The 13,430-nt window shown below is 44.2% G+C and overlaps 1 protein-coding gene across 4 annotated transcripts in view; it reads right to left on the reverse strand.

Moving 5' to 3' along the window:
* The window catches only part of MACROD2 (mono-ADP ribosylhydrolase 2), an 884,404-nt gene that overhangs the window by 22,189 nt on the left and 848,785 nt on the right, over positions 1–13,430 (reverse strand). The window contains exon 17 of one of the 4 annotated variants that reach the window (XM_059828570.1): positions 3,059–3,074. The exons of the other annotated variants lie outside the window; for them this stretch is intronic. Within the exon in view, the coding sequence (XP_059684553.1) occupies positions 3,059–3,074 (16 nt within the window). The remainder of the gene's footprint in view (positions 1–3,058; positions 3,075–13,430) is intronic. 4 annotated transcript variants of the gene reach the window in all.

The following is a 13,430-nucleotide window of genomic DNA, read 5'->3' on the forward strand; positions in this document are numbered from 1 at the left end:
TTCCGCAGCCCAAACACAAGAGAACTCTGCAAATAGCTGAAAGAAACGATAAGGACTCCAGGTGACATAGATCACGTACTGTACACAGAATTACTTTCCCCAGAGCGAGCCCATGTAGCAGCGTTTTGTGACATTCATCATTAAAGTTCAGTCCTTGGAGTGCTGCCATTGTGGTCATGCGCAGCCGGCTCTCCGCTGATAGAGCAGAGCTTACAACCAAAGGCCACCCCTCCCGAGGGCAGCGCAAAAGTGATTTGAATATCAGGCCTCGGGAAAGGTGGGTTTATATCCTTAGCTGGTTTTATTTCAAACAGTATTTCAAGGGCTGCTAGTAGGCCAATCAGTTTAAGTGCATGACTGTTCATAGCAACAAAACTGTGAAGTCTCCGGAAACTAGAAACCGGTGAAATGTGGAAAAAGAGTTGCCTTCTTGCCAAAACAAAATTCCTGGTGATATACAGTGTTGGATGAAAGCCAAAGTATTTTGTAGAAACGCAGAACTTGCACAAACCTTGTCATGAAGGCTTTGGGGGCTGCTGGGTGGCAGCCTCTCTGGTGTCCTCGGCCACCCTGGCTGAGCACAGCCAAGGCTGGACCAGCCTCCTGTCCCTTCCTCCACCTCTCTACGGACATCCCCTCCCAGCTCTGCTCTATTCCCACGTGAGGACACACAGCACCGGCAGCGGGGCTGCTCAGTGAGCGACTGGGAAGCCCCTGCTGCTCCAGGCAACGCCGCCTCAGCAACTCCCAGCGGCAACACAGCGAGAGGACAAGCGACGCAGTAATTGCGAAGTGCACCCAGCGATTTGTACCTGCCGCAGTTGCTCTCGAAGGGTTAGAGCTGACTTCATTTCCGAAGCCTGCAGCAGGCCTGACTACTTCAAGCTATCAGACAGGACAGGGATACAGCAAAGCAGGGAGCAACTTCAAGTGGTGCAATTTCATTCTGCATACTTGTCCTTTGGGTCCTGGGGTCTTTGCCTAAACACTCTTCCACACCCCACTCAATTAAGAGAATCTGCAAAATACCAGAGAACTGGCATTTCCTAGCAATTGTGATAAACAAAGAATATAACCAGCTACTTTAAAAGCAGACTTTGAAATGCCACTGTCTTGTTTCGTTCTGAGCACATTCCCAGGGAGAATGTCAGGTCGCATAACTCACTTGTTATCTTTACACAGAGGAGCTCCACTAAGCACCAGCCGTCATAAAAATACTAACATTCCTTTTTGTGGAAAACAAATATAAAAGAAAAACGCAGCATCTCTCTTAAAAAAAGCCAGTTAGCACTTCAAAGATTACCACATGCTCTGTAAATAGCAATGTCAATACACCGGGGAGCTGCACTCCTCTTTGTTTAACGACAGCCTGAGTTACTCAAATGGAGGTAGCAATGTTACAGGCCTTCCCCGTGACACAGAACTACATCGTGCATTCATTTAGACACTCTCTTTGCATTTTATTTCCCTTGGTGGCTTAAAAAATACCAAGAATTGGAAAAGCGTAAGAACAGCATTTCAATCTAGCCTTATACAAAGCGCTGCTCTCCTCTGGGCAGCGTGCACCCAGCAACATCTACTTTATATATACCGTGAAGGGGAGTGCCAGGGAGAAAACTGCAGTAATTGAGGTCACGTCCTCTGTGTTTGTGAAGAAACCCCCTCCCACGTTTTTCCGTCATCCATGGACACCTTCAGGTACTTACGGCTAGCCATTTTAATTATATCTAAATATTTATCTCCAGAGTGGCTAAATTAGTAGGTATTTAATTCTAGTGATGCAAACACCTGATGGCTGGGTGCTCTCATTTGCCTGTAAACGCGAAACACAAGCCACTGAATTCAATTATGTGGCAAATGTCCACAGGTACCTCTGAGGTATCCGACATCCCACACAAAATCTGTGCTTCCCATGCCTAAACAGCTTGCTCTCGTGCTTTATAGGGAAGGAGGGAAGAAGGGAAAGAGTTGTTTTGGTTTTTTAAAATATCTCATTTGCAGTCGTACAGCTAAAGCTCGGAGATTAATAATAAAAGTGCGTATGTGACAATGCAGAAACAATGCTGTTCAATGTCAAATACAAAGCAAGATGCAAATGTATTTTTCGGTTAATTAATCAAGCTTTCATCTCAACTGCTCTGATCTGTAAATAAAGCTCACAAGCTAGTTTCAAACAAGTCTGGGAATTAAGCAAACAACAACAAAACCTAAACCAAAATACCCCAAACCCAACAGTATCCTAGCACTAGTTAGCTAATTATGTTTGCCATTTTTTATTCAGGAGGACCTAAACAGATTAAAACACGTTAAAAGCAACAGCACTCTGGTGCTGGCCTGAGGGCAACAGCCCTCCTCTGAATACCACCAGCCATCAGACGCTGCCAAACACTGCCAAGAACCAAGGGGCATCCCTAAATATTGTGAGAAATAAGAATGGGAAAGGAAAGATGGACAGAAGGATGGATTGGAGGACAGACAGACAGAAGGAAGGGAGAGAAGAAAGAACAAAGGACTGCTCCCCAACACTAAATAACATTACATTCTCCTGCAGCTATGCCTAGCCCCTAAGGATTTGCTTTCCAAGCTCTTTATTGAAATTGTTCAGGTCCTTAACTGATCTCCTGGGGGGGAGATTCGGGGGGGGACGGGGGGGACTGAAAAGCCTTAAGCTAATTAAGCATGGCTAAGACATGCTTGATGAGATGGGAAAAACACGAAGCTTTTGAAAGGGTGAAAAAGCTCCGACCATCTGGTAGTGGCGTTGTAGAGAGAAGAAAGAGGAAGGACAAAGGGGCAGCTCTCCACAGCGAGGAGGTACAGGACTCCTTTAATTACTGGGTCACTGAGACCATTACCGCTCCAAATGCCTGTGAAAGCCTGCGAAACAAGCTTAGGAGGCTCAGCAAAAACAACAGCTCTTAGCAAGAAAAGCATTTGCAAGAAAGCGAATCGGAGCAGCTTTCCCCAGGATACATCCACTAATTAGAAACGATAGGTAATAAATGTGGGCAGCGAGGCCCCCGGATCAGAACGAGACTTTTTCCGGTGCCCTCTCTACCTCCCTCCTCCGATTGCTGTTCTCCAAGGCCCTGCAGATGGTCCTCTCTTTAAATTAATACCACCCCGCCAGCCAGAAGGAAGCTTCTGTTGTACTTGGCAATCCAGGTGAACAGCCTGCATTTAGGTTTCAAAATGAATGCCCCAGGTGTTTCATCAATATGGCAAGCAGCTGATGTGCTCCAGCCTCTTCAGGCCTGGTTAAGGCTCATCTGTGTTTTCCCGTCTCTAAGACTGGCTAGAGAAAATCACAGCGTTCAGAGGGCAAACTTCGCACAGCGGAGCAAAATCTGAGCTATCTTTGCGCTAAATGGCTTTGTCAGCCATGAGCTGCAAACGTGCCAGTGTGATCCAACTGAAGAGCCCTCCCCTGCCTTCTCCTCTCAAATGCGCTGGATAGGGCTGTGGCTGACTACAGGTGCAGGCTAGCGAAGAGCAAGCTGGTTTCGACACCAGAAGCTGTGACCAAACCCCTGCCAAAAAGCAGCGCTATGCTAACTCTGGCTTCGGGATGCGTATACTTGCAGCTGATTTCCTTCCCTCCCAAACGCAGATTCTTCTCCAATTATTTCGGCTGTGTGCTGGGATCCAGTCAGATTCACAAGCTGCGCAAGAGCAGGCTATATCCGTCCTCGGATGGGAGGCCTCACCAAAAGAAGGATGTGGTATCGGCGATCTAACACATTGCACTGCACTGCTGTCTCCAGGATCGGGCATAAAACCCAGGCCTTGACTACTTGTGGTCGTTAAATATCCCGTAGCAGTCGTGATAAAAACAAATAGCATTAACCCTATTCTTCAGCCAAATCTCAACATGAATTTCTCTCCACGAGGCTCCCCTTGAAGGTTCATTTGGAAAGAGTTCCTGTGTCTTAAACTATCACACTTTTAATTCAGCACTGTTAAACATTGGCTGCATTTAATGCCAGAGAGAACAGTTTCACAAGCAGATTCTGTGATCTCTGTATATATTAGTTTCGAAGATAACTTGGGTTCCTTTAGATAGGTACCGGATATGTATGTATTTCTTATCATCTGCTTTTCATGCTCACACACTTCAAGAGCCAGCTGGATCTGCAAGTAGAACTGCATCCAGAAAATCTATTCCCTTCCACATCCTACGTAATGCTGGAAGCAGGCAATATTAGAAATATTGTTTAAGGACTTTTTCCTTTTTTGTTTCTTCTCTTTTTTAAGCAAACTTGCCCATGTTGCAGGGCCAGGAAATTCAAAACCAAACTAAAAAAGCATCCAAACTTTTGGACACTTACCTGAAAAGCAGCTCTGCTCCAGCTGGCCCCTGATGCTGGGGGGGGCTGCAGTACCACCATGACTCATCCCGGGCGGACCATGCAGTTCAAGACTCAGGTTTGTATGTGCAAGCAGATTTATGGTGAGACAGGCATTAAAAAAATTGACAATTGTCTAAAGTGACCACAATAGCTGTACTCACTACACACTGAGCAGTTACTACTTTGGAAGACAGAGAGATAAGACAAACAAAACCACAGAGGATGCCAGTTTTGCCACTCCGAGACCGGTGTGGGAGTTGTTAGCTACACTCATGTAAGAGGAACTGTGAAATATCTGCTGTCCCAGGGAGGAGGGCCCAGAAAATGAGAGCACAATTCTGGTCTCCTTTGGAGATCCAGCTTCACAGAGCAACGCAACCACCAGAGAGGAGCTCCTGATATCCAAAGGAAGGACTGAGTGTGCTGGCAGGAACCGCCCCAAGACACTGTGAACGCACGAGATGAGATAACAAAAGCCAGGGCGAGCGACTGAACGGAGACGCGATTGCAGCAGCCGCGAGTGTCCAAACCCAAGTGAGGGAGAGGGGCCATGCCAGTGCTTACCATTGGCCTCACACCTGGCTGATCAGAGCACACTGGAAATAAAATCGAGTTCAAGTCCCTCTCCATGCTGGAAGGGGTCAAATCCTTACCCTCATGTCCTAGACATCCCATGCAAGGCAGCCGTGAGGGAAAGCCCCTTCCATGCATGCTGGGCTACCACCAACAAAAATGTGTGACCTGTGGAGCCCTTTCAACGCTCAGAAATAAGCAAAACAAAAGGCAGTGTAGCTGCTGTACACTCAAAAGAGCAAGTCCTGCTCAGTTTTCCATCCTCTCTGGACCATCCGGGTCCTGGGCTGACGGAGGTGCCACACTTGGGTACCGGCTCCCTGTAGAGGGGAAGATGCTGAGACACAGCCCTGCGGACTACCTCCCTGTTTAGTCTGTGAGCTTTTCTCCTAATCTTCCCTGTTGCCTCGACAGCTGGAAGAATCAGCCAATTTAATTTCCTTGAATCGAGCTGCTGGAGTTAGGCACTGATTTTTCAGCACAGTGACATCTTATTTTGAAGCACCTGAGGTATCTCCATTTGTGCTCATTTGATGCTTTTGTGCTACATTTCAGGCTGACAGATCGTACAAACACATCCAGCGAACGTGTTTTAACTGATGAAACACCTTGTAACCATGATAGCATTTAGCCACAAATTGGGAATCTCAATTTTTTCCAGCCACTGAGACAGTGACTTTGCCACCCTGACCCCCTAACTATACACCATTTTTAGCTGTAACCAGGGGGCAATGGAGAAAAGGTTATTGACTTTTTCTTTTCAGAATCCAGAACACAGTTTAACTGATTTTCTGTCCAGGTAAGAATGGTATAGCCTGTAAGCGACTGCTTATTTCCTCCACAGAGAAAATGCTGAACGTGTAAACATGCTGTCTTTCAAGGGCTGTCAAGTAGTGTAGGTATTGAGTGTTTTTTGACAGGATGCTGTAAATGGAATAAGGGCCTTTTTGGCCTCTGCGGTAGCTATGATTACTGGCAGAGCTATGCCCTTCACACTAGCGATGGGGGAACAAACAAACAAACAAACAAGGCTGCACAGCTGCAAAGGGGAATAATGAGACAAAAGGCTTACGTGTCCCGACATTTCAGGGTAAAGACCCTGCACCAGTGAAACAATAACGAAGGGCATTTTGTGGTTGAAATTTGCTGGCTGAGGAAAGCTACGGATTCCAAAACTCTGGAAAGAAGTCACAAGTAAATTCTGAATTTGGGAGAAAAATCCTTAATAACTGCTTGAGCAAAGAACAGTGTTGATCAGGTATGAACAATTACGCTATGAGCATCCCAGCACGTACACGGGTAAGCAAGAGACAATGCCATTCTGTACTCTTCGTATCTCTCTTGGATCTCTCAAACAAAACCAAATGTTTGTGCAGTTGCCCAAAGACTGTCCATAGCTGCAACACAAAGAGCATCCTCCAGAGCACCTGCTCTGCTGCACTGGTGTAATTGCAGCTACGAAGACATTCACAGCACACTGGAGCGCTCCAGGAAAGGACCTCCAGAGCTCATGCAAGACTCCAAAAAGGAGACATTGAACTTTTTGTTAAATAACAGGAAGTCCCAAAGAGCTGCACTCCTGCACCAATATGTTGAGATACCACTACTGCATGATTAAGATACAGGTGCAGTCACAGAGATGTAAGAGGCGCGATTAAACGCTAGCTTCCTCTCTGCCAAATAATTCAGGGGGACTAGAGACAGGGGTCAGCTTGGGCTGTTGGGCTAACACTATGGGCCAGGTATACTGGTGGTGACCTCACACGCTCATCTGGAGGTGAATGTGATGAAAGCCAACCAAGCAGAGGAAAACTGTTCCAGATGGCAAGATCTGCTCGAGAGAACACTCACCTGTCAACTGCATTAGGAAAAGGTGAGGGGACAGAAAACCTTCTGCCAAAAAATTATGGGCAACGGGCAGAAAAAAGGAAGAGAAGATCCAGAGGTATGAGGAAAGGGTAATGCTTCAAAGATCTGAATGAGATTGGGTGGGATTTTTCCTGCTCAGGTTCTGCAGTAGTAAGAAGCAGATTTAATCTCAGTCAGGGTCATGCCCTATCAAGGCAACCTCTGCTTTACAAGTTGTAGACACATCTTTCCCCTCCCTGTGTAATAGTCCCTCCTTCTACAGCACTGGCCTTGCCCTCCAAGCGCCAGGAGCAAGGACACCTATGAAGCCACGGTGTACCTCCTCGGCAGAGCCAACACCGTGGGGATGCGCAGAAGAGAAAACAGAACAGAGCTGAAGCAAAAAGTGTGCCTCCTGACCCACCTGCTAGCAGGGTGAGTAAATGCCACCCTTCTCATATGAGAACAAAGTTAACCACTCACCCACACCACCGGGCACAACTACAGCAATAAAGCTACTGACAGAGAAGCGACAATGTCGTTCCCCCACTCCCACGAAGGAACAACTGAGGGAACCTTTTGATCCTAGGACATACATCGCTTTGATTTTCTTCCTGTTCTGTACTTGAAATAAAAGACAGCTCTCCCAAATCACACCCTCCTCCCCACTCCCACTGCTTGTGGGTTTTTCCAGACTTAGTTACGACTGCGCTCCACTCACTCTGTGTCAGGAAAATCACTGGCTAAGTGCAGTTTCTTTCCCCGCTGCCCTAAGCATCTGGCAATTTGCGTTTATGAAATAGCTATAAAACAGCGCAACAACCCGGGCAGCATGGCACGTTCTGCTTGCTGTACACCACCATACATAACATAAAGCAAGGGGGAGCACAGAATTCCAAATTCCCAAAGCCAAATCAGTTGGCTCTGTGCATATCCCGTCATAAACAAACTTTATTAAAGGAGTTAAGATTCCAAAATTAGCCAGTGCGTAACAAAATGAAGCCTCCTTTTGCAGCACACAGGGCACAAGAACATAAGATTTGTCCCCGAGAGATCAAATTCTCTCCTTGGGTAGCTCCCCACACTCCATCCGTCTGCTGGACCTTTTCTAATTTAAGACAGAAGTTCCTACTGTCGCAAACAGGAGTTAAGCCCACTGTTCAAACAGACGCCTCTGTAGCTGTATAGCATGTTTAAAAATGGTGCCGCTTCTCTGGAGGTGCTAAAGCTAATTTCCAGATATACTGTTAAGTATGATGCCATCTGCAGCAGCGCAGTCCTTGGCCAGTGAGCCCTACTTTTTCAATATGTTACAGGAAGAAGTTTCTAAGATATCGGTGTCTCTCCCATGTTCCTCGGGTGCCATTTGAGATGATGTGAAAGAGGTACGCGTTCCCTTTGCATAAGACACTGCTGCTTCTTCGGAGATTTGAGCTAAAACCAAAGCCTAGTAGACTTGGACACCACCACATGAAATATGGGTTCCATTATCTTTCCAGTTTTCACATGCTAAAAGGGCATTATCAGTATCTTAAAGCTCTTTAAGCCTTGTAGCTCACAAGTACAAAACATGTAGCGTCATGTAATACTATTATAAACATATGAGGACTTAGAATGACTTCACAGCATCTGCTTTTCAGTGGGATTTCATGACTTTATACTTTTTGGCATTCCTACCACGGAAAATAAAAATGAAAATGGCACTTCAAAACATTCCATTAAAAATATCCAGTTTCTTCTCCAGCTTCTCAGAAGATTTAATTTTTTTTTGTTTCTTTTTATTTTCTGGATATGGAAAAGAGTTCTAAAAATTATTTTATTTGATTTAATGCTGAGTGTGTTTCAATTCAGTACTGTAACATGAGTTAATTAAACTAAACAAAGGCTGCATTGTCAACACTTTCAGCAAGAACAAAGATGATTTTTTAAATGAAATAAAAATTGCCAATTCATAAGAGTATCTCTATTCTGCTTACTGAAAATGAAATGAAGAAAGCAATCAAATACACACAATAAACCTTAAACACTATCATTGTTAAAGTATTCCCTTTTCTTGTTTCTTTTTTTCTTTCCTTTTGGCATTTTGTCTTGTACCCTACCATCAAGCCTGAAAACATAAAGTGACTGTGACAGCGGGCAAAATGTTTAAGCTGAAAAATTTCTTATGTTTTCTACTTTTTATTAGAAAAGCACACAGAAAAAATATATCGTTTGTCATTGAAAGAGATGAAAAATAATTAAAACTTAAAATTGATCTTGCACCACCTATTCTTTACATACATTCAGGCTACAATCTGATATACGGAGAGTAATGAAAAGAAACAGATTCCTTCTGTGGCAGGAAAAAAATATGACTTTTTTCCCCCAGGAGATTGAAATCAATATCTGGAGCAGACTACTGACGGTATAACAACCACCCTGTCCTGCCAATGCACAGTGCTGCTCAGCATGGCCCCGGCAGCACCCTTAGGGAAGGCCTGCAGGGGGTCTGCATCCCATTTGCCGCCTCTCTCCGAGCCGGGGAGCAACATCATTTTGGGCAGCGTGTGCTGCCTGATGTGGGATGATTTCTGCACCGGCCCGTGCTTAGAAAATGAACGAACCCCATCACCTCCATGGTCCTGCTGGCACATACGGTCATGACAGCCCACAAGTGGTCATGGATCAGCAAAGCTGGTCCACAGAAGCGACGCTCCTTCCTAATGATCTTGCTGATCCTTCACCATCAGTGAAGGAATTGCTGATAGCAACCACTCTTTGCTGGTATAAGAGCCTGGAGACCTCCCAGTTCAGAACTGACAAAGCCACCACAAATATAACCACAGACACTGGGACCAAAACACCCAACTCCTCTTCCACAAGCTGCAACATCCAAGCGGAGCACAGAATACGCTCACAGAGAGCCACTCACAGGCTGGTCAGCCTGGCCTGTCTTCAGCTTTTAACAGAGCTACCCCAATTCCATACCTGTGCAGGACATTTCAAATGCATTCACAAAATTCAACGTACCGTTTGCAAACTTGGAAAAAAATGCCGCTGCCCCTTCCAGAAGTAACCCTTTGCTAGGCTAAAAGGTTTCTTTTCCCTGTCTACAGTTATGGCCTTTGCTACTTCCACAGAGCACAGAAATTACCTGGATATACTTTTCTGCCACAGCTATGATGCCTTCAGAAGAGCCAAGTGCTTTGCACTGGGAGGTACGGACCAAACTAGCCCTTGGCCCACCACAGATCGACCACAGCAGGCCGGCGAGCAGAACCCAGTCACACCAGCTCCTCACCTGGCTGATACTGCCGCTGCAAAGTTTGCTTGAGTGTCGTCAAGCTCTTGAGAAAATAAAGGCATGTAAAGTGAGGCTTCTTAACACCCAAAGGTATCCCCTGGAAAAAGGCACTTTTTTGGCTTTCCAGTGATAATCTTGTTACCGCGTACCTCCAACTAATTCCAGCTAGTTGCCGTGCAACAGTTCACCCCTCTGCGTAGCTTAGCGCTTTAGACATGCGCGTTTAAATACCCATTTGCAATTTTCTGGTTCCACAGCACTTCCAGCATTTCTGCAAAAGGTCCAAAGGTGCACCTTTTTTTTTCCTTTGCCAAATATCAATACCTGTCAAAAGCAGATTTTAAAGATATATTTCATATTTAGGGCCAGACTATTCCGTAACAGCCTAAAAAATCTCATCTAATCCATTCAGAATGGGTTGTTATCAAAGACCAAACACACTGTATCTGATTCGAGATATGTATCCCTTTCTTCTTTGGGTAACTGAATAAAAGAATTTGGAGCCTTTATACTAGCTCCTCAGAAGCCACAACGCTCCAAAATATCTTCGTATTCTTTTCTTTCCAAACAAAAAGAAAATATCTTTTTAAAGATCTATAAGGAAGACTTTTAAAATCTCTTTTTTTCCAAAATGTCTCATCCACCTCCATTTGAAGCTGAAAAGAAATTTGGTTAAGAAATAAAAGGTAGTTACATTTGCCATGACTCAAGAATAAAGATGTCAGATTTGTCCAAAAAGATCTTTCTCAAGTATTTAATTTCTCTATAGCCACAATGTCATAGCAAAGAAAGTTATTACTTTGATAATATTTACGACTGTACCAACACATGTAAAAAATTCTACAAATGCCTGAGACTGAAACTGTAAAAAAAATTGAGAGCTCTTTTCCTCTGGGTTTTAGAATATTTAATTCTCTCCAAGATTACGCCATAAAATTACCTCTCTTGCTAAAGTAGAGATGGGTAAATGACCTGAAAATCCAGCTGCTTAAGTGAAGAATGGATGAAATGATGGCTATGGAGTTACGCAGCTATTCATGTAACAAAGACTGGGCTTAGCTAGAACAGAAGTTAGGCAGAATTCAAATTTACAGTAAACAGGCACTGCCCAGAACACCAGGAAAGGCAATCACGTATACTGCAAATGATTTAAACTGTGAAACCTGCCCCAGCCTGTTCCCAACTCTGCCTTAACACTGCGTGGTTCATACAGAAAAAAAGACAGTTCATACAGTTCCCTAAACATGGCAATCAAACAGGCTAAGACGCAACTGCACAGAAATACTAATTGTAAGGGCTGTGTCCTGCTCTTAAGCTAAATCCCCGGACACTTTAGTATTACTTTTATGGGCATTAATTATGGCATTTTGCTCCTTGAGTGTGCTTCAGCAACAATCTGCTTCTGCATTTCTGCACTCTAAATTTGTTTCTTGGGTGGAGAAACATCCCAGGTCGAGCTCGAATCATGTTCCAAACAGCACAATAAACCAAAATATTTTAGCCTGAATACAGAAGAGAGCCAACAGAGAAATAATGGCTACTTCTGTTCATATTCCAGTGCTCTGACAGAAATCCTGTCCTCCAAAGAGTTAAGCAACTTCCAGAGATGATCAGTGAGGGAAACCATCATATCTAATGTCTTTACGAAGAGAGATAGAAAGAGGTGGGAAATAAGAAGACAGAGGGGAGAGCGGGCTCAGAGGAGGAAACGGCTACATATTCACACAAATAAACATGAGTTTTATTTCCATGTGCTGCAAATTGTGTTGTGGAAAAACTGTGCTGATTAAAACTACAACTAAATGCTGTCGTTACAACACGACAGGACTATTTCCAAGGGTACATATAAAGGGACTGCCAAACGGTCTATTAAAAGCGTGTACACTTACCTAGTCAGCAAATAGGTCAGTGATCACCACTTACTCTGCTTTTTAATAAAGGGATTTGAGAATATTCCCTAATCTTATAAGAAACACAGATTTTCATTATTCTTTTGTGAACTAGAATGAGTGCATTATAGTAGCTGGAAAAAAACCTAAAAAGGCATCTTAGTTTGTCTTTCTTCAGTTGCTCCCTGGTAATAAATAACTTGAAGTTACGGTAGGAAAAAAGGGAATAAATTGGCCCGTGCTATATTTTATTACTGATTTTGGAAAAAGCAACAGCAGGTTTTTATGAAACACACACAGTGCCTTACATTGTTAAATTCTTCAGGGTAATCTGGCTTGTTTCTTACTGCTGGCAATGGGAAACAGTAGTGAGATTGCCAAGACTTTGATTCTTCGCTCCTCTGGGCTCCCGACGCCCCAGAACCTCGAAAGCGCCAGGATCCACGACTCCTTGGTAATACGCACTATGGCGTGACCCTGGAGCTGTGAAGCCAAATGAGCTATATAGAAAGGATCCTGCAAGCCCTAAAACCCCCCAAAACGCATAGATGAGCTGGTAGTAAATCCTACAGAATTAGATCAGAAGCTTTACCTACGGTTTGTCAGAAGTCTGCAAAAACTGAGACACATCTTGAAACCAGCAAGAAACATTTTTCCCCAGAAAACCAGATCACTGAAAAAATTCCTAGCACGCTTCAAAGCCACAATCAGTAACTAAGCAGAAATGTAGCTTTAGGTTGGAAAAGGGACTTTAATCTTTATTGGTCATTTAGTGGCTTCCACAGCTCCAGTGCTGGGGACAGCACAGGTCACAGATGACTCCCATTAATCTAATGGCTCCGGTGAGAGCGAGGGAGAGGAGAGAGGCAGCTATGTGCTACCCTTTGCTCCAGGATGAGCTTGGTAACACAAAAAAAGTACCAGATGTCGAACAGAAAGATCAGGTAGTTTGCAGTTTAGTAGTTGCTATGTTTGGCTATGCATATCGATCTAGTACAGGTCAAAACCACTTAAGATCGGTGTACTTCTATTTAATGGGAACTAGCAGTCCCACGTTAGCTTTTTTCCACGTGTTCTTAGACAAAAATATGCCATTTCATTGTATGTCAAATGTATTGTGGATGCTGCTGGAAAACTATTTAACTGAATTAGTTTATGAGGTAACACTTGGGTTACATAAAATAATGTTACATATTAAATCTCTGGTTTATGCCAGGTAATCTCTTTCCATTAAGAGGAGTCTCTCTTTGGGGAATATATCTTATTTTATCAGCCTGAACTTCAGCTGATGTTCTTTTTTTACCTCTCTTTGCCCAGATCCACCTTGCTTTGTGGCAAACCTTCAAAACTCGCGTGGCACAGTATGTGCCCACCGGAACTGGAAGCACCTAGCAAGACGAGCGCTGAAGGTGCTCTACATGTTCTTATACCCATTAAGAATGAAACAAAGCAAGGGAAAGCCTTAATTTCCTCCCCGTCTCAAAACCC

This window comes from Gavia stellata, chromosome 23, assembly GCF_030936135.1.
Source record: "Gavia stellata isolate bGavSte3 chromosome 23, bGavSte3.hap2, whole genome shotgun sequence".
Lineage (NCBI taxonomy): Eukaryota > Metazoa > Chordata > Aves > Gaviiformes > Gaviidae > Gavia > Gavia stellata.